General features: G+C 35.5%; 1 protein-coding gene across 2 annotated transcripts in view; it reads right to left on the bottom strand.

Moving 5' to 3' along the window:
• The window catches only part of TTC29 (tetratricopeptide repeat domain 29), a 255,598-nt gene that overhangs the window by 87,637 nt on the left and 145,060 nt on the right, over positions 1–22,901 (bottom strand). For both annotated transcript variants that reach the window (XM_079920595.1, XM_079920596.1), the window contains exons 10-11: positions 19,352–19,475; positions 7,809–8,037 (exon numbers count right to left, since the gene is read on the bottom strand). In XM_079920595.1, coding sequence (XP_079776721.1) covers positions 7,809–8,037; positions 19,352–19,475 — 353 coding nt within the window. The remainder of the gene's footprint in view (positions 1–7,808; positions 8,038–19,351; positions 19,476–22,901) is intronic.

Here is a 22,901-nt window from a genome sequence, read left to right as displayed (position 1 = left end):
AGTCAATTATTTTTTCAAGCAATTTTTGAAAGAAAAATATTTTATTTTTACTGACACATTTCTCATTTCCTTATTCATTCTTTATGTAGATCCAGGTTTCTATCTAGATTCATGTTCTTTCTGCCTGGAGGAGTTTACCATTCCTTGTACTGGTATATTAGTGATGAATTTTCTCAGCTTTTGTATGCCTGGAAAAATCTTCATTTTAACTACATTTTCTTGTTTTTTTTAAATTTTATTAATTTATTTTTTTGACATCTTTATTGGAGTATAATTGCTTTACAATGGTGTGTTAGTTTCTGCTGTATAACAAAGTGAATCAGCTATATGTATACATATATCCCCATATCCCCTCCCTCTTGCGTCTCCCTCCCACCCTCCCTATCCCACCCCTCTAGGTGGTCACAAAGCATTGAGCTGATCTCCCTGTGCTATGCAGCTGCTTCCCACTAGCTATTGATTTTACATATGGTAGTGTATACATGTCCAGGCCACTCTCTCACTTCGTCCCAGCTTACCCTTCCCCCTCCCCGTGTCCTCAAGTCCATTTTCTATGTCTGCATCTTTATTCTTGTCCTGCCCCTAGGTTCGTCAGAACCTTTTTTTTTTTTTTTTAGATTCCATATATATGTGTTAGCATATGGTATTTGTTTTTCTCTTTCTGACTTACTTCACTCTGTATGACAGACTCTAGGTCCATCCACCTCACTACAAATAACTCAATTTTGTTTCCTTTTATGGCTGAGTAATATTCCATTGTATATATGTGCCACAGCTTCTTTATTCATTCATCTGTCAATGGACACTTAGGTTGCTTCCATGTCCTGGCTATTGTAAATAGTGCTGCAATGAACATTGTGGTACATGACTCTTTTTGAATTATGGTTTTCTCAGGGTATATGCCCAGTAGTGGGATTGCTGGGTTATATGGTATTAACTACGTTTTTGAAAGATACTTTCATTGGGTATAGAATTCTAGGTTTGATGGTTCTTTTTTTCTTCTAGTACTTTAAATAAGTTGCTTCATTCATTCTTGTTTGATTTACATGTTTCCAGGGAGACTCCAGCTCCTAATATGTTTGTGCCACCGCACCACTACCATAGCTGCTTTTAAGATTTTTCAGTTTATCACTCACTTTAAGCACTGTGATTATGGTGTATCTTGGTTTAATTTTCATGTTTCTTTTGCTTAGGGTTCATAGAGCTTCTTAGATTTGGGTTTATAGTTTTCATCAAATTCAGAAAAAAAATCAGCCATTCATTATTTTTTAAAATATTTTTTCAGTTCCTTCCTGTTTTCCTCTTCTTTGGGGTCTCCAAATTACTCACATTTAGGCTTCCTGAAGTTTAATCGTGGTTCTCTAACATGCTCTATTCATATCCTTTCAGTATTTTTTCTCTGTATTTCATTTTGGATAGTTTCTACTGCTATATTTCCAAAGCAATCTTGTCTTTTGCATTATCTAAATCTGCTGCTAATTCCATCCAAGTTGTTGTTTGTTTTTTTTTTTTCAGCTTGGACATTTTATTTCTTACTTCTAGAAATTGAATTTGGCTTTTTAAAATATCTTTCTTGGCTCTATATGTTTAATCTTTCCATTACATCCTTCAACATATGAAATATAGTTTTAATAACATTTTTATGTCCTGTTTGCTAATTCTATCATCTGTTGCATTTCTGCATCAATTTCCATTTATATATTTTCTCCTCATCATGAGTTATAACTTCCTGCTTCTTGGCATTATCTATGTAATGTTGATTGGATGCCAGATACTATGGAGTTTACCTTTTTATTTTTTACTCCTATAAATATTCTTGAGTTTTGTTCTAGAATTCAGTTAAATTACTTAGAAGCAGTTTGATGCTTTTGATACTTGTTTTTAAGTTTTGGTAGGTGGTACCTAAGTAGTCTTTCATCTAGAGATAATTTTTCTCTACTATTAAGGCTTATGAGTCCTCCACCTGATGCCCCATATTTTATGAGGCTTTTCCATTCTGGCTGGTGGGAGCATAAAAAATTCCTGGCTCTGTCTGAGCTTCGGTGATTATTCTGCTTGAGCCTTTTGGGTGGTTCTTTCCTTAGCCTTCCATAGTCTCTTTACATGCACATACAGATCAGTATGCAGAAGACTGCATATCTCTGGAGCTCTCACTCAGTCGATCTCTCTCACTCTTTCCTTCTCTGTAGCTCTCTCCTTTCTAGTACCCTTTGCTGTGAATTCCAGCCATCTTGGTCTCCCTGGACTCCTAGTTCAGTCTCCTCAACCCAAGGATCTCCTGGGCCGCCTCTACCTTCGTTCCCTTCCCTGTGTTACAGCCTGGCAACTTCCTCTAGGCTTGAGGAAATCATACAGCTCAGCTCATTTGGTTTCCCTTTCTCAGGGATCACTGTCCTGCACTGTGTTGTCCAATTTCTGCAAACTTTTGTATTATATGTTTTGTTTGGGTTTTTTTAGTTGTTTAAGATAGGAGGGTAAATCTTTTCCTTGTTACTCCATCTTGGCCAAAAGTAAAGTCCCACTTGTTTCTTTTCACTGAATATTTTTAACCAGACTTTAATTTAAAATGTAATCTTTTAAAAAGTTAGATATGGCTTTTACTAGCTATAAGATAATATGTAAGGAACTGTAAGGCATGGAAAGAATCCTGGACTAGAGGTCTAGAAAACTAGATTATAGATCCATTTTGTCTTTCAGATTATTGCATGACTGCCTTCTCCCCTGGACCTGAGAACATTTGGAAATAAAACATGTGGACCAAGTAATTTTTTTGGTAACCACACAACTCAGTCTTTTCCTGATTCTATGAAACCAAAAAAAAAAAAAATTCAAGAAGATTTTAACTCATTTTCAGAAGATAGAAAGGTACTAGAGAAGTGGTATCAGGTTTAGGAGGGCAGAGACATCCACAAACTAAAGTGCCTGAAGAAGAGATAATGATGATCAGAGAACCAGGCATGTATAGGAATTGGAGGTCCCAGGAATAGTGGGGAAAAAGTAGGAGCTGAGGAAATGCTGAGGGGAAGTATGACATAGGGTTGAAAACAGGCAAATGAATTGAAAGTCTGCGGATAAAATGGTTAACTAGGTTTAGCAACCTCAACCGTGTCAACCAACCAGGGAAAAGTTAAATTGCATGTGACATCAGATAGCTAGAAACTCCTTTATTATAAATTCTAGCAGAAGGATCAAGTAATACATCTGGCATTTATACAGCTGTTTGATATATTATAGTGATGATTATGAGGATGATAATAATAATAATAATAATTACCTCTTGTGGAAACCCTCAGAAACCAGTGTTTATGGGGGAAAAACAACAAATAAAATGCTCATGAAGCTCTAGATTGTATTCTTAAGGACTAAAAAATATCTTACTTGTTTAGAAAATGCTCTTACTGAGGAATTGTGGTTGGTTCCAGAGGAATCTTATCAATGACTTATTTCAAACCTCAGATAACAGGCTAAAGAGACTTGAAGTTAAATCTATTGCCAAAAGTCATGAAGCTAATTACTCTTCAATAGGGTATTATAATCCGGGTCATCACACTCTTGAGTAACAGTCTCTCTCAATTACACCAAGCTGCCAGTAGGGTGAGCTTTGATTCATCCACAATTTTCACGAGAATCTTCTTTTTATATGTCATGTTTTTGAACACATTATTAGAGACGGGTTTGCTCTGTTACGATAGGATGATATAAAACCTGCATGCTTACTTTTTGGCTAGTTCCATTACATTTCCCTCATTGTTATCGTTATTTAACAAACAGAAGTAGCGATCAAAGTATAATAGAATGTGAGACTCACTTGTGAATGTGTTTTTTTCACATTCTTTAAAATGGTTAAATTCATGAATGAAAAATACAAGAAAAGGATAGGGTAGGAAAACGTGGCTTGACATTAAACCAAGGAACACACATCAAGCCAACACAAACCAAGGATGAGAGACAAATTCATGCTCTTTATTGTTTTCCTTTAAGAATATTAAATGATTCATAAAACTAGGATGATAGTTTTGGCACTCAAGGAAACCTTTACATGCTTTTTGGTAGAAAACAGTAAGTGTCTTTACTGACTAGCCAGTGTGTTCATCTTAATAGTTCTGGTAAGGAAAATAAATTATATTCTGGAGAAATCAGCAGAAATTCATAGACCCTTAAGCCTTCCAGAGCCAACCAATTTCTGTTGCTTCGGGCCTGAATACTTTTATTGAACTGTAATAATATTTGAATTCCTTCTAAATTCCTAAATTTGGGAGGAGAATCTATTCTTTTTTTACTATTGGAAGGGAAAGGAGGAGTATGAAATCATTCCAGCCATATCTAAACGTATCAGAAGAGTATGAAGGTTCCTATTTTTGCTGTGTTCCCTCTGAAAGATACAAAGATGAGAGGCGATTGCTGGTGAATCACTGTTCTATTTTATCTAGAGACCTGAGTGCTCTCACTGCTGTATTCCCTTAGGGGGTCATGTTCCTCTGCTTAAAAGAATATTGCCTGCTCTGTGAGCTAATGATTTGTTTGGAGGATGGAAGTCTCACAGGTGAAGATAACTGCACAGCTTTTATGATGGATCTTTCAAATCTTTGATCTGCTTTTTTCTGAATACCTGGGACCCCTCAATAGCAAGATTAAAGATGCCTCTTCAGAGAACAAAGGTAAACTTTGAAAACCTAAAAGCTCCTCAGATTTTCAAATAATATTTCTGTATTTCTTCGTTTTGTCAACATCGTACTTGCTGTTGTCCTACATTCGTGTGATAATCGGGTGGTAATCAAAATACATTGGCTTGTGGGTTTTTTCTCCATATTTTTCAAGGAGGCAGGGAACTACAAATCTTGTTTCAAAAAGTGGTTAGTGCAAACTAGCCTATGGCGAGGACATACATACTCATTTGATTCTATTTAATTTGACAAATATTTACTTAGTACCTAGTAGGTGTCAGACATTGTGCCTTCTTTTGTAGGGAATACCAAGAATCAGGACCTGTTTTCAAGAGATTCATACTCTAATTGGGCAGACAAGGCAATTACAGAAATGGCCATGATGGGATGCAGAATATGACAAATGAAAAATGCTTGCAGAGAAATGAATGACATTCAATATGGGAAGAGAGAGAAGAAGTAATATTCAAGTGAGAGGGGGTGAGGGAAGATTTCAGCATTTGAGAAGGACCTTGCAAGGTGGGTGAGATTTCCGTGGATGGAACTGGAGCTGGAAGTAAGGTGATAATAGTGTATGTTGTGTGTGTGTGTGTGTGTGTGTGTGTGTGTGTGTGTGTGTGTGTGTGTTGTCAGGGGAGGGAGGTGGTCAAAAAAGGTTGAGAAGCTTGTGTTTAACTTGTGGACAGTAGCGAGTCCATGAGGATTTTTAAGCAGAGCAAAGATAGAATAATACGAGTTGTGGTTTAAGAAATATTTTTGAAGAATTTTTAAATTTTAGTGTAAAATTTAGCTTTTTAGTGTATTTTGAGGTAAAACTATGTCTGTGTAAACAACAAGTGTTTGATAATGTCCTACAGGTCTTATTTCCAAACAGAATGTCTATCACTTAAAATGTTGACTGAACTAACTTCTCATTTATATTTGAATCTGAAAGATTATTATTTTCACTCTAATAATGACGTAGCTCATCCACGCATAGATTTCTATTCTTGGTCAAAGGAATCAGTAAGGGGGTGTACTTTTATAGCATTCTGGCGAGTTTAATCTTCTCCACCACATGAACAGCTGAATTTTTACTGTCTGAGTAATATTTTTCTTAATTTATATTTTATTGAGGTAGCATTGGTTTATACATTATATAAGTTGCATGTGTACAACACTATACTTCTACTTCTGTATACTTCACAGCGCGCTCACCACCAAAAATTTAGTTTCCATCTGTCACCATACAGTTGCTCCCCTTCACCCATTTTGCCCTCCCCATTTTCCCCTGTGGTAAAACCACTACTCTGTTCTCTGTATCTATGTGTTGGGTTTTGTTCATTGGTTTGTTCATTTATTTTGTTTTTTATATGTCTGAATAATATTTTGAAGCGCATTTTTTGTTTCCTCCTAAGCCCTTTAGAGCACAACATGCCCTTACAAAAAATGGGGAGATAAAACATAACAAGAATAGAAAAATAAATAACTTCATAGAGTAAAGCAAAGCAAAATAGATTTTTAAAAAGCCAAAAACAGGATTGCAATAAATGGCTCTTATCAGAAGCTAGTTTTGAGGAGCATTTTTTTTCATGATTATCATTATGATGATTAGGGTTTATCCCAGATAAATCTGAAAATGTGAGTAGCTCAACGTATTCTCCACCAAACCATTTATCAAAGCAAGTAATCTAATAGCTGTATCATACTTCCTCTGCTTTAGCTCCTGGGCAGAAAAAGTGAGGGCATAAAGGGAAGATAACGCAAAACTACAGAACAAATGCCCAAATATGTGACAAGACAACATCCTGAATAAGCAAAGTATTATCTGAAAGTGGTTAGTTAATAGTCAACTATAAATATTTCTTGAGCACTGAGCGCATTGAAATTCAACAAGCCCTCTATTTCTGAAGACTTCATCTTGCTTTCTCTTATTATGCATCTATTAGGAACGAGACCTTTCCTTATTTTCTAACTAGAGGACAGACAGCGGTGAAGTGGTATTCTACTGATGTAAAAGAGCCAATAAAATTTCTTTGTGCCAAAGTTACTATTATTTACTATTGATTCTATGGAGGAAATAAACACCAAAACAAATTGTTTCATCTAAATGACCTAAGGAGGGGGGGGGGAAAGAGTTCCAGATAGGAGATGCCCAGCAATTCCACTCCTGAGTATATAGACAAAAAAAACTCCACTAATTCAAAAACATGCTTGCACCCCAATGTTCATATTAGTATTATTTACAATTGCCAAGGTATGGAAACAACCTAAGTGTCCATCAACAGATTAATGGATAGAGAAGATGTGCCATTCACACACACACACACACACAAAATGGAATACTACTCAGCCATAAAAAATGAATGAAATTCTTAACTTGGGACTAAAGCCCAGTCAAGTTGATACATAAAACTGACCCTTACATCCCCCCTCTAGTTATTTGTTTTTTGGTATTTTTTGAGGTACACGGGCCTCTCACTGTTGTGGCCTCTCCCGTTGCGGAGCACAGGCTCCGGACGCACAGGCTCAGTGGCCATGGCTCACGGGCCCAACTGCTCCACGGCATGTGGGATCCTCCCAGACCGGGGCATGAACCCGTGTCCCCTGCATTGGCAGGCGGACTCTCAACCACTGCGCCACCAGGGAAGCCCTAGTTATTTGTTTTTAATTGACTATTTTGACTAATTATCACAAGAAAAGTATGTAGGAAAAAAAAGTAGAATTAAGAGAAATTACTATCAAATATTTTCTCAATTAACATTCACACCTGAATTGAGAAAAACTTACTATCATCAGAAAAGTAAGAGTATAATACTAACTAGCATCTCTGAACACTTGCTCTTGTCCATAAGGTACAACACTGAACATTTTTTAAAACATAAACCTATTTCATATTCCTTACAACTGATCAGTACCTACTGTTGAATATTTAAGGTAACTGAAAAAATGGTGATTTATCAAATTGAATAAATCTATCACTATTGTATGCCTCCCTTAAACACTGAAGATACGATACAGCACAAAAATGCATCCAACATTAACATAGTAATGAATAAATAAAAATAAAATTGCCAATGGTTGAATAAACCTTTGCAAAGAAAATGACTTAGCCAATAAGAATGGTACAAAGATCTAAATTATTTTCAGAAACCAAGGCCTTACCAATAGTCGGATCAGGTGCAACATCACTTCTATTCTCCTTCCATGACAGCAGGTAGTCAAGGCTGGTGAGATCTGCAGATTCTATATTACTATTAATGGTCAGCATCATCTGATGAGCTTTTGCTATTCCATAATGAACTTTTGTCTCATCCATCAGAGGTATGTTCGTTAACTCTGCTGTTGTGTCAAAAGCTTGCTGAAAGTATTCAGAAGCTTTGTTGTAGTATCCCTAAAAATGTAAGAGAAATAATTTTTTCTTAATTTTAATTTACCATTCCACATGTCTGCCCACCTTGGCATGTGCCACACTGATCCTTCAGCAGTTTTAGCAGTTCATCTTCAAGAAGAAAGAGATGGCAAGCAGGGCCTCTATTAGAATAAGTTTCCTTTTAAAAGCTGTGATTACTAACCATGCAATATCTTGAAGTTCATTCACCAAGAAAGGTGTATCTACCAGGTTGAACCGTATGAAACTTAATTTTTTTTTGGATTAAAAATGGTCAAATATTAGCATTCTGCTTCCTAATATAAGGAAGAAAAAAGAAGTTTGGGAAAGAGTGAACTGATTCACTTTGATTTGGATGGAATTTTCTTACTTGTTGCATTGGATTTACCAAATGAAATCTTTTTAACCAGTTTTTGGTCACAGCAAGAGATCATTCTAGCCAACCCATTTAATCAGTGGTGAGTGAAAATGGATGTATATTCCGCTCTTCCATTATTACTTGTATTTTCCCATGTGCACATGTCATTCTTGGCTAAGAATGTGGAAGACAAGATTTCGAAATAACATGATCTTGACAACAGCACTAGCATAACTCAAAAGATCATTTAAATGTTTACATCTTCTCCAAGTTCCTTGCAACATTTTAACTTGCAAAAACTCAAGGTTTCCTCCCCTTCCCTTCCTTCCTTCTTTCTTTCCTTCCTTCTTTCCTTCCTTCCTTCCTTTCTTCCTTCCTTCCTTCCTTCCTCCCTCCCTTCTCTCTCTCCCTCTCTCTTCCTTTCTCTTTCTTCTTTCTTTCTTTCTTCTTTCTCATTCTCATCTTTCCTTCTAAAAGCTATTGTCTACAAATAAGTAACATTTACCTAACTCTTATGAAGCGTCAGGGACAGTGGTAAATACTTCATATGTATTATGTCATTAGCTTTCATAGGTCACTCTATGAGGAAATATTATTCTTATTTTACAAATAATGAAATTGAGCCTCAGAGAAAAGACTATCTTCTGCCACCTCCCCAAGTCTTCTAAAAATCTTCCTTTAAAAACTCTTCCTCAAAAGGGGATATTATTTTTAGGATTAAGCTATACTTGTAAAGACTCTAGGGAAGAAAAACTTCCTTTCTTCACTGATTTATAACCCTGGGGAGTCCATCCTCTTCCCTTTCCTCCTCTCTCCTTTCTTTCTCTCTCTCATATGTACAAAAACATGTATGCACACTCTTGAAGAGAAATGTTTTACTATGAGCTTTCAAGTCATTTTTCTCACAATGTATTATGATGGAACTGGAAATGAAAAAACACCATAGAAACAGCTTTATACCATATGCCAGTACAGGTAAAATGCATACTCAACGACCACACATCTCTGTACAATCATAGAGTCCAAAGAGCAGAAAAACTGATTGAATAAAGAGGCTGCTGGCAAGGTTAGGAGTAGGGCTTATGTGACAGTTATGTTACATACATGAGCAGCACATGTAACACTGCTATATACCCACAGGGACAATTTAGGTGAACCATTCAAATGGCTCACTCCAATTAAATTTTCTAATTTAAACAGACTTCCTCTATATTACATCAAAAACAATTTTTGTTTGTTGAGATGAACAATTCTTTCTCTTATTTCAAAGCATAAAACAGGATTTATATGAGACTAAGATCACTTAATTAAGAAAATATAACAAAGATATTTGTATGTCAATGAAATAAATTATATGATTGAGAAATAATATCAATATTGAAGACAATAAAACTAGTTAAAATTATAGATTGCCCTGTTAGATATCAAAGATATGGGACAAAATAGATGAAAATATATGACTAGACCAAATGTTTCTATTTTTAAAAACAGAGAAGTATAAATATCTAATTATTGTTCCAGCTATAATCCTGAGCTTTAGGCTGTTCACTGCTTTAGATGAGAGTCTCAATTAGGAGAATTAGGGACCATAAATAAATGGGCATATGTTTGAATTTCCAGAATTATTTTGATATATTATTATTTTGGAACAAACTCATTCATCCAATGAATAACTACTATTTACCAGGCCGATGCCAGGCAGTAGAGATTCAGCAGTGAACAAAGTTCAAGGTCAAGTAGGTGAGCTTGCTGCTAGTGGAAGTAGTCATCTGCCTATAACTTTTATTAGATCTTTTTTAACAAATGCCTTTTCCCCCTGAATACTTCTATTATTATAATAGGTAATTAGGCATTATAATTAGGTAATTATTCTTCCCTCAAATTGTGCCTAGTGTTCAATCTTGAGACACACACATCCCTGTCATAAAACTGGTATCAAGCTAGATTTTTCTAGTTTAAGGCACCCTTAAGAAATACAACATTGGTTCCTCTCAGATGCAAGAATTTTTATACATACCTTTTTAGAACGAGGTTTCATTAATGTGCATTGTATTTCCAGATTTTTCATTCTTAAAGAGTTTACTATCGAAATTTAATCTCTTCTCTAAAGGTTCTGTCCAACTTTCCACAGTTCCTGTTATCAGTGAAGCCCTATGCTGTTATAAAATTCAGAAGATTCTAGTAATGAATACTGGCAATCTTAAATATGAGTTTGGGAATACAGAAGTGAATTTATGCACTTCATAAGTGCATCTTACTGGAAGAGAAAACTTCATTTAATGTTATAAATATCACTAATAAGCATTAGGTGGACAATTTCAGGACAAGATCTTGACATCATAGACGTTGAAACAAAACTTGCATTATTACACTATAACATAGAATTTTCATGCATTATTGTGATTCTTATCAGATCCTTCTTAGTGTCTGAATTGTCACTCTGTCCAATGAGCAAGCTCAAAATAAATGGGCATTTTCTCAGTACTGAGGAAGACTCTTTTCTTACACAATTTCCTTACTGTGTTAGTGTTGGAACTACCATTGTTTTAACTATGTGATTATGCTTTGCTCTTATTAGAGAAAAAAAGATCTCATGAAGGGTCTATACCTAGTTATTTTCCCTAAAATATTCTCACTAGACCCCTTTACTTTGATGATATATTTTCAGTTAAAAACCAATCACATCAGGAGGGTGAGATGGGTGGCCCATCTTCCATGATTATATAGTAAAAGGTAAACTAATTAGGATGCTTTTAAGATGTGTTAACTTAAATTATAATAACACTATAATAATTAGAGAAAACTATATTTTTCCACATACAGTTTTATATGATAATTGTGGTCTTATAACAATATTATTTCTTGGAAATTACTGTTAAGAATACAATTAGAATACGTTGCATGAATAATATGAAGCCAGAAAAGGTACGATAAGGGCAGTTGGTAGAGGTCTTTAAAAGGTAGACTGACAAATATCAGTAATATCAGAGTTGCTTTTAAAGATTCAGTGCAAGTTTTCAAAATGCCAAAATATTGGACAAAAATGAAACAGAAATTTGGAATTTCAAAAGTGAGAGACTACTACTCTCAACTGGTATAAAATTGGTTACAAATTTATGGATTGATTCAATGAACTTGCATATTTTTGTTCACCAACTCTGTGCCAGGTTCTCTTCTAGAAATTGGAATGAAATAAAAAAACAGGCAGATCTGGTCTCTTTTCTCATTAAGCTTCCATTCTAGACACATTCAACAACAAGAAGAAAAATATCACAAACAAGAAAACTACGAGACAAGTGCGGCATGGAAAATTAAAGTAGTATTAAAGAGTGAGTTGGTGGCTACTTTTGATTGGGTTGAGTCAAGGAAGACCTTTCTGAAGTTGTGGCATTTAGCTGAGCTCTGAATGACAAGAAGCCAGCAATGTGAAGTTCAGATTGGGGAGTGGTCCACGCAAAGCATTCCAGCTAAAGCAAATGTCCTCAGGCAGAAATCAGCTCAGCATGTTTGAAGAACTCCACAAAAGTCCCTTTGGCTCTGGTGGACAGCATAAGGAGAGTAGAGGCAATAAAGTCAGAGGCTGGGAGTGGGGGAGGTAATGCATCTCATATAGATTGGTTCAAGTCAGGCTGAGGATTTATATTTATGTTCTCAGAAGACTGGGCAGCAATGGAAGTATTTTAAGCTGAGAAATAACATGATTTTATTTACATTTTGGAAGGATTACTTGGGCTTCTGTGTGGAGACTGGATTGGATGGAGGAGAAATGGGAAAATGGGTTCAGAGCTTATTGCAATAGTACAAGTGAGAAAACATAGTGTCATAACCAGATGTGGTGATAGTAGCAGAGATAGAGAGAAGAAGTGGGTGGATTTGAGATGCGTTTTGGTGGCATGAAGGTCAGGGTTTGCTTCTGGATTGGATATGGAGCAGGAGGGGAAAGATGAAGCAAGAATATCCAGATTATTGGCTTGAGCAATCGAGTTGATGGATAATGGTACCATTTATTAAGATGTGGAGGACTGGGGAGAAGTAGGCCAAGGAGGGAGGAATCACATTAAACTTGAGATGTCAATTAGAAGACATCCAGGGAGAGATGCTAGGGAGGCAGCCAGAATCACAAGTCTGGAGTCCCAAGGAGAGATCAGGGTTGGAGATATAAATTTGAGAGTCATCAGTGTATGGATGGTATTTAAACCATGGGCCTGTATAAGGTCAGATAAGGAGAGCTCACAGATTGAGAAAAGAAGGTTGCCTATGAAATGCCTGAATGGTATTCTATCCTGGTTGAACATTAAGTAGGGAGAGAAATAGAATTTAGGGGAAAGCTGATGAGTTGAGTTCAGTTTTTAATAGGTTACATTTGAAGAGGTCTAAGTGAAGATGTCAAATAGGCAGTGAGAATGAGTCTGCAATGGAGGAGAGAGATCTGAGTTTGAGATATTAAGAAGGTTAAGTGCTATTGTGTACCCAATATATGCTAGGAACTCTATTAAGTACCATGTACATGTTTTAAAATTTCTAATCCTCACATAACCAGTCTTCAAGGTATCTTGTTATTGACATTTGAAAGATGAGGAAACTGAGGATCAAAGAATTAACTCGCCCAAGCTCACAGTTAATAAACAGCTGAGTGCAGATTCAAAGTCAGGTGGGCAAAACTTGGTGTAGTTCCTTTGTCCTGCTACAGTTTCCTTCAAGGGAAAGCTTAATAGATAGTGTGGGGTGCAAATAGTTTGTGAAACTGTTTGGGTGTAAAATTGGAACAAAGGCATTTGATACAATTAGGAAACATGCATAGGCAACTGAATAGCAGACATGAAATAACTCTTTGTCAATGCTTTCCTAGGAAATGGCTTTGTAGAACTAGGAGGAAATTCAGGATGTCATCAAGGCTATCATTTTGTCTCAAAATTACAAGGAGAAAAAGATAACTATCACTTAGTTCTAATCCACTTAGCTATACATTTTCAAATTATACTCTTATAGTAATGATATAACAACTCAGAGTGAGCCTGAGAAGTCTAGTTCTCAGGCTTAGTTCTAATCCACTTAGCTATACATTTTCAAATTATACTCTTATAGTAATGATATAACAACTCAGAGTGAGCCTGAGAAGTCATCAGTAGATTTTCTGACTTGAGAAAATACCCACAAAGAATCACAGTAATGCACAAAAACTGAATGTAACGTTAACAAGTTTAGTATCAAATAAAGGTTTCTCTTGAAGTCTATGACATCATAAAATTATTATAGTATTATGTTCTTAATACTATACTATTTATCAGTGACTATTTATTACATTAAGATGTAAGCAACCATGAAGGTATACGAATCAACTTGTATATCTGAAGGCATGCATATTTGAAGAGAGCATGAATACTTGGAATCCTACAAATTTTATACTAGAATAAGGATAAGCTGGTAAAAAAAAATAACTTTTGGTAGTTGACACAGCCTTTGGATATTACTCATGTCTCTAGCTTTAGATATTAAACTCTTCTTCAAGAATTACTAATCAGAGAATAAAATACATATTGTTAAGATACAAACTCTTGGTAAAAAAAAATTAAGAAAATGCAAGTATAAAAATATTACCCCTCAGAAATGTTTATTGTTTTTATCTTCCTTATGCTTTCTGTAATTGGGAAAATACAGGCTAATACTTGATGTCCACATTATACTAAAAAACTGAGTTCTGGATATTGTTTGGTGGTAGGGTAAAACAATTTGTGCTTTTTGCACTTCCCTTTTGAAGAAGAGGACCTACAAGAACAAACCCAAAACAATTAAGAAAATGGTCATAGGAACATACATATTGATAATTACCTTAAATATGAATGGATTAAATGCTCCAACCAAAAGACACAGGCTTGCTGAATGGATACAAAAACAAGACCCATACATATGCTGTCTACAAGAGACCAATTTCAGACCTAGGGACACATACAGACTGAAAGTGAGGGGATGGAAAAAGATATTCCATGCAAATGGAAATCAAAAGAAAGCTGGAGTAGCAATACTCATATCAGATAAAATCGATTTTAAGATAAAGAATGTTATAAGAGACAAGGTAGGACACTACATAATGATCAAGGGATCAATCCAAGAAGAAGATATAATGATTATAAATATATATGCACCCAACATAGGAGCACCTCAATACATAAGGCAACTACTAACAGCTATAAAAGAGGAAATCGAGAGTGACACAATAATAGTGGGGGACTTCAACACCTCACTTACACCAATGGACAGATCATCCAAAATGAAAATAAATAAGGAAACAGAAGCTTTAAATGACACAATACACCAGAAAGATTTAATTGATATTTATAGGACATTCCATCCAAAAACAACAGATTACATTTTCTTCTCAAGTGAGCATGGAACATTCTCCAGGATAGATCACATCTTGGGTCACAAATCAAGCCTCAGTAAATTTAAGAAAATTGAAATCATATCAGGCATATTTTCTGACCACAATGCTACGAGATTAGAAATGAATTACAGGGGAAAAAAACGTAAAAAACACAAACACACGGAGGCTAAACAATACGTTACTAAATAACCAAGAGATCACTGAAGAAATCAAAGAGGAAATCAAAAAATACTTAGAGACAAATGGCAATGAAAATGCATCGATCCAAAACCTATGGGATGCAGCAAAAGCAGTTCTAAGAGGGAAGTTTATAGCTATACAAACCTACCTCAGGAAACAATAAAAATCTCAAATAAACAATCTAACTTTACACCTAGAGGAACTACAGAAAGAAGAACAAACAAAACCAAAAGTTAGCAGAAGGAAAGAAATCATACAGATCAGAGCAGAAATAAATGAAATAGAAACAAAGAAAACAATAGCAAAGATCAATAAAACTAAAAGCTGGATCTTTAAGAAGATAAACAAAATTGATAAACCATTAGCCAGACACATCAAGAAAAAGAGGGAGAGGACTCAAATCAATAAAATTAAAAATGAAAAAGGAGACGTTACAACAGACACTGCAGAGATACAAAGCATCCTAAGAGACTACTACAAGCAACTCTATGCCAACAAAATGGACAAACTGGAAGAAATGGACAAATTCTTAGAAAGGTATAACCTTCCAAGACTGAACCAGGAAGAAATAGAAAATATGAAAAGACCAATCACAAGCACTGAAATTGAAACTGTGATTAAAATTCTTCCAACAAACAAAAGTCCAGGACCAGATGGCTTCACAGGTGAATTCTATCAAACATTTAGAGAAGAGCTAATACCCATCCTTCTCAAACCCTTCCAAAAAATTACAGAGGAAGGAACACTCCCAAACTCATAACTCATTCTATGAGGCCACCATCACCCTGATACCAAAACCAGACAAAGATACTACAAAAACAGAAAATTACAGACCAATATCACTGATGAATATAGATGCAAAAATCCTCAACAAAATACTAGCAAACAGAACCCAACAACACATTAAAAGGAACATACACCAAGATCAGGTGGGATTTATCCCAGAGATGCACAGATTCTTCAATATATGCAAATCAATCAATGTGATACACCACATTAACAAATTGAAGAATAAAAACCATATGATCATCTCAATAGATGCAGAAAAAGCTTTTGACAAAATTCAACACTGATTTATGATAAAAACTCTCCAGAAAGTTGGCATAGAGGGAACCTCCCTCAACATAATAAAGGTCATATACGACAAACCCACAGCAAACATCATTTTCAATGGTGAAAAACTGAAAGCATTTCCTCTAAGATCAGGAACAAGACAAGGATATCCACTCTCACCATTATTATTCAACATAGAAGAAAAAGAAATAAAAGGAATACAAACTGGAAAAGAAGAAGTAAAACTGTCACTGTTTGCAGATGACATGCTACTGTACATAGAGAATCCTAAAGATGCCATCAGAAAACTTCTAGAGCTAATCAATGAGTTTGGTAAAGTTGCAAGATACAAAATTAATGCACAGAAATCTTTTGCATTCCTATACACTAATGATGAAAAATCTGAAAGAGAAATTAAGGAACCACTCCCATTTACCATTGCAACCAAAAGTATAAAATACCTAGGAATAAACCTACCTAGGGAGACAAAAGACCTGTATGCAGAAAAGTATAAGAAAGAAATTAAAGATGATACCAACAGATGGAGAGATATACCTTGTTCTTGGATTGGAGGAATCAATATTGTGAAAATGACTATACTACCCAAAGCAATCTACAGATACAATGCAATCCCTATCAAATTAAAAATGGCACTTTTTACAGTACTAGAACAAAAAATCTTAAAATATGTATGGAGACACAAAAGACCCCGAATAGCCAAAGCAGTCTTGAGGGAAAAAAACAGAGCTGGAGGAATCAGACTCCCTGACTTCAGACTATACTGCAAAGCTACAGTAATAAAGACAATATGGTACTGGCACAAAAACAGAAACAGAGATCAATGGAACAAGATAGAAAGCCCAGAGATAAACCCACGGACCTATGGTCAACTAATCTATGACAAAGGAGGCAAGGATATACAACAGAGAAAAGACAATCTCTTCAATAAGTGGTGCTGGGAAAACTAGACAGCTACATGTAAAAGAATGAAATTAGAACACTCCCTAACACCATAAACAAAAATAAACTTAAAATGGATTTGAGACCTAAATGTAAGACCAGACTCTATAAAACTCTTAGAGGAAAACATAGGAAGAACATTCTTTGACATAAATCACAGCAAGATCTTTTTTGATCCACCTGCTAGAGTAATGGAAATAAAAACAAAAATAAACAAATGGGACCTAATGAAACTTCAAAGCTTTTTCATAGCAGAGGAAACCATAAACAAGACAAAAAGGCAACCCTCAGAATGGGAGAAAATATTTGCAAACAAATCAATGGACAAAGGATTAATCTCTAAAATATATAAACAGCTCATGCAGCTCAATATTAAAGAAACAAACAACCCAATCCAAAAATGGGCAGAAGACCTAAATAGACATTTCTTCAAAGAAGACATACAGATGGCCAAGAAGCACATGAAAAGCTGCTCAACATCACTAATTATTAGAGGAATGCAAATCAAAACTACAATGAGGTATCACCTCACACCAGTTAGAACGGGCATCATCAGAAAATCTACAAACAACAAATGCTGGAGCGGGTGTGGAGAAAAGGGAACCCTCTTGCACTGTTGGTGGGAATGTAAATTGATACAGCCACTATGGAGAACAGTATGGAGGTTCCTTAAAAAACTAAAAATAGAATTACCATATGATCCAGCAATCCCACTACTAGGCATATACCTAGAGAAAACCATAATTCAAAAAGACACATGCACTCCAATGTTCATTGCAGCACTATTTACAATAGCCAGGTCATGGAAGCAACCTAAGTGCCCATCGACAGACAAATGGATAAAGAAGATGTGGTACATATATAAAATGGAATATTACTCAGCCATAAAAAGGAACAAAACTGAGTCATTTGTTGAGACATAGATGGATCTAGAGACAGAGTGAAGTAAGTCAGAAAGAGAACAACAAATATCATATATTAACGCATGTATGTGGAACCTAGAAAAATGGTACAGATGAACCGGTTTGCAGGGCAGAAGCTAAGACACAGATGTAGAGAACAAACGTATGAACACCAAGAGGGGAAAGCCGTGGGGGTCTGGGGATGGTGGGGTGCTGAATTGGGCAATTGGGATTGACATGTATACACTGATGTGTATAAAATTGATGACTAATAAGAATCTGCTGTATAAAAAAATAAAATAAAAATTAAAAAAAGCCTAAATAATTCTGAAATAATCAGAATCAATTATATGGCAAATAAAGGATTATAGTGGTTCTGGGTATGGGTTTGAATACCACTGCCGCCTGGAAGCTTGGAGACCTGGTGTAGGTTACTCAAACCCTCTGAGCCTCGGGAAAAGGGGAATTGTGTGGTATCACATAAGGATATGGAGATTAAGAATGGCTGTACCGCTTTATATAGATGGAACTTGCTTCCCCTGCCAAGTACTGTTCTAAGTGCCTTCCACATATTAAGTCAACATTCACAGCAACCCTATGAGGTGAGAAAATTGAAGTGCTTAGAAGGTAAGTAGCTTGTCTCAGGTCACAGATCTTATTAGGGAAGAAACTGGGCTTTTACTCCAGTATGGTCTCAGAGTTAGTACTTTTCATTACTATATACACAGTCTCTCAAAAAGATTCAGACAAGGTGTATCAACACAGCATGAGAATGTCACTACCCTCAAAAATGATAGATCCTACTCGTGATCAAAACTGCAATTATAACTGGAGAAACAAGCCTTTTTCATACTGCTTCTAAAGGAGAATCTGCATAATAAAAGATAAAGTCAGGAGAAAATAAACCAGAAGTCCATTATGATGAATGCATTTCACGAGTAATAGCCCCTGAATGAGATACTTTTATTTTAGTCTTTTTCCTCTTCTTTCCCTTTTCTTTCACATAGCCAACGTGTTGCTAGATTTCCATATTTCCTTCAGAATTACTCTTGGGATTGTCTGTTCTTCACTTGAGGGACTTAATGGAGGCATCGCAGCTGGATTAATAAAACAAGAATTTGTAGCAAGAGAGGTGAATGTTAGTGCCAGCAGATAAGAACCAACTGTTATAACGAAGTTTCTTTGAATTGACATATTTTAATTGCTCTTCAAATCCCAAATCACTTGACTCTGACTTGGATGTGAAGATAGGAATCAGTGTTAGCAGATTGTGGTGACTGGGCTAAGGTGGCGATCAGGTCCTGGAAGAGGAAGAAATAAGAGGCATTTCTCTTCCCAGTCACTGCCTTGTGCATTGACTAAGTCCTGCAGTCCTGGGGCCATTCTGTACAACATGCTATGTGAAGGTGAGGATCAAATAAAAACAGAAGTTTAAAATTCTGCAAATTTCTCCCGTATAAGCAAGAAACACATTATACTCACTTTTTCGTTGTAGATGTCTCCAAGCATTGTACTTGCTCTCACAAAATCTAGGCTTTGAAAATTTTTTCTTGCAATTTTCACAACTTTTTTCAAGTATTTCACTGCTTCTGCCATCTGTCCTTGGCTAGAAAAAATAAAATAAGAAACTACTGGAGTGTCATCTCATTTAATATCACAGTAAAGAGAAGATTGTTTTGTGTCTTTGCTTTAGAAAGTGTAAGACAGTTATCAGGATAATGAAATGTAAAGTGTATATTTTAAAAATATGTGGCTCGTCTTTGACGGAGTATACAGTGAGTTAGAACTTAAGCCTTTAAACTCTTATGCATTGCTGGTAGGATTGTAAAATAGTGCAGCTGCTTGGAAAAACAACTTGTCAGTTCTTCAAAAAGTATAATATACAGTTACCATATGACCCAAGAATTCCACTCCTATGTATATACCCAAGAGAAATGAAAACACAAACACTTGGACATGAATGTTCATATCAATGCTATAATAATAGCTAAGAAGTGGAAACAACCCAAATGTCTATCAATTGACTGGGAAGCAAAATGTGCCGTATTCGTACAGTGGAACATTATTCAGCCACAAAAAGGAATGCAGTAGTGATACATACTACGACATGGATAAACCTTGAAAATATGTGAAGTGAAAGACGCCAGTTACACAAAAAAACCCACATATTGTATGATTCCATCTACATGAAATGTCCAGAACAGGCGAATCTATAGAAACAGGAAGTAGGTTAGTAGTTACTAGAGGCCACGGGGGTGTGCGTGGGGAATTTGGGAGTGGCTGCTAATGGGTGTGGGTTTCTTTTTGAAGTGAAGAAAATTATCTGAAATTAAATAGTGGCGATGGCTGCACAACTCTGTGAACATACTAAGAACTACTGAATTGTAGACTTTAAAAGGAGAAATGTATGGTATATGGATTATATCTCAGTAAAGCTGTTATTTTTTTTGAAAAAATAGAACCTCTAAAAAGGTTGAAAATTTCCACATTCCTTTGCAAATGAAACCAGTTCTTTGAGGGGAGTCATATGCGATTCATATAATACCTTCTGGAGGTATTAGAACAAATATGATGAAAACAGAGGATTCTGAAATCTCCTAACCAGGATTCAAGGAAGGGAAGATAAAGCCTGAAGATGGAAGGAGCCTGGCTCCTCGCACAAGAATCTGGCAAGCGGCAAGAATTTACATAAACAAGAGATAAGATTTTATTGTCATACGTCACTGAGATTTTGGCGCCTGTTAGCACAGCTCAAATAACCCAGAATGACTAAAACAAGTTTGGCTATTTTTTTTTCTTTCATAAAGAATAGAGAGGTCAGTCAGATCATTATACTGTACATGATTATACTGTAAAATTAGTGCTGTATGTTAATAACATCTCAATAAAACTGGAAGAAAAAATAATAAAGTACTTGTATCTAGAATATTGAACAAACAAATAAATAATACGTGGGGAGTATCGGCCAAAAAAAATAAGAGAGGCACACCATTTTAAAGATTTCAATGAATTATATTCAGAAACTTCTATTATTTGAATTTTGCTCTCATTTTACAAATCTGAGTCCGAAATACTCATTAGTTCCTCATGATCTGAATGCTACCCCAAAGATACATAAATCTTAGTTTCATATGAGTAAGAGCTAAACAGTAAAATAAGAAGTGGAAAGAGTCTAAAAATTTCTCTAAAGGAGCTAATTATTTGAAAGCCAGTCTAAAGAGACGGGCTCTTTTTTTCTAGGAGCCAGTTGTAGTGAGGTCCTATGTGAAGAACACTTGGGGGCCTACAAGATTAAGAACCAAGGTGAAAAATCCTTGAGCAACCAAAGAGACAAACAGTAATTTTTGAAAACAGCTCCATCCAAGGTATCATAAGCTGTGACTGCCTTTTGCAGAGGTAGTTGAAGCCAAAGTCCTGCTCAAGGGACATTTGACTGCTGATTCAAGGACTGCTGATTCTGAGCCACAAAGAATTAAAACGTTATGGACAAAGCAAGAAGCGATTTCAAAATAATGGCTCCAAATTAAGCATGCTGAAGAAATTCAATATCTGTTGAATGTCTGGCTTTTTTTTTTTTTTTTTTTTGGTCAATCCCTAAAAAAGAATGGTGAATCTAAGATGATATGCAATTCCACTATTAAATCATGTCAGAACTTTTGAAATTGTTTTATTAAAGTGACAAAATCCAGAATTTAGAGATTTTAAAATAACAAAAACCCCTGTAATTGTGTTCTTCAATGGAGCATAATAAAGGGAAAACTCTTACTCCTGAACATGTCTGAATCCCTAGAACTATCTCCCTCTCTTTGCTTTCATAGGTCAGCAGTTCCCAGTGAGCATCTGTGCCACGACCCTTAATAAATCACAAGATGAAATTCTGAAAGGAAGGGGTTGTTTTACAATTAAGCTGATTCTTGCATGGGCATTTCTTTATGCTTATAGGGCAAGGATTTACTCATAGGAGCTCCAGATAGGATGGTGTCAAATATGGCATATGGAGAAGTTTGCTACAAATTTTTAAATTATTGCAACTATAGAAAAATTTAGCAACTCTAATACATACTTCACTGATTCTAAAACACCTACTTTCCCATATTTTAACATTTCTGAAATCAGGATCCCTTAGAACAGGTGGCATCTTATATCTCTGTCAGACAGAGAGCAGTCAAGTCATAGCTGTTGCTGGATTTGTCCATGTTTCTGGTTATGACTTGCAATCGCAATGCCTTGATCTTTCTGTCAACAACTATTAAAGGATAATTTCAGAGAGAAATATGAGGACTGGTTGTTTTCTAAAAACCTTTCACTGAAATTCTGGAAGATAAGAAAGTACTGGCTTCAAGATTGGCAGACTGAGTGTCCATGACTTGGAAGAAATACTGGAGGGGGTACTGGGGCACTATTTTAAGAAAGGCTACATAGCACCAATGTTCTTGATGACACAAAAGATAATATGGATGAGGAAAAAAAGATAGTGTCAATTCTGAGTTTAAAAGTGATTCAGAAAAATTGGACTTTGAATGGAAAGATGTTTGAGGAGTATAATAAACTTACTTTGTCTATATTTTCTTTTTACATGAATTCTCAAGAGTCGTAAAAAATACCTATGTGTGAGTCTAAAATAGCTCTTTTATTAAGTATAAGATCAAAATTCTAAGCAATAGGAAAATATTATGTCACAGTTTAGTTAGAATATTTTTCTTCCTTGGGTATGTAGGGTGTGTAGTCCAATAAAAAAAAGTTAGATTCGGTGAATGTGAAAATAAAGCTACTCGTTCAGTATAATGGATTAGGTTAGTTCATTGGTTAGTAAATTTCTGATTAAAATTTGCTAGGAAGTTTAAAATTCACATGTATACATGATATGACTAGGACATATGAGATTGAACAACTCTAAAACTGGTCTAATTACTTTATAGTTCTAATAAATTTCTATCTGTACTGACTCAATTTAATTTTATGCAAAAATTAACTTACCTAATTTTTTGTTTGTGTTTATGTCATATGTGTATAGCCATAAAGCAATCAAATA

Source organism: Stenella coeruleoalba, assembly GCF_951394435.1.
Source record: "Stenella coeruleoalba genome assembly, chromosome: 4".
Taxonomy (NCBI): domain Eukaryota; kingdom Metazoa; phylum Chordata; class Mammalia; order Artiodactyla; family Delphinidae; genus Stenella; species Stenella coeruleoalba.
The sequence above is the reverse complement of the archived record's forward strand: the minus strand, read 5'-3'. Positions and strand labels throughout refer to the sequence as shown.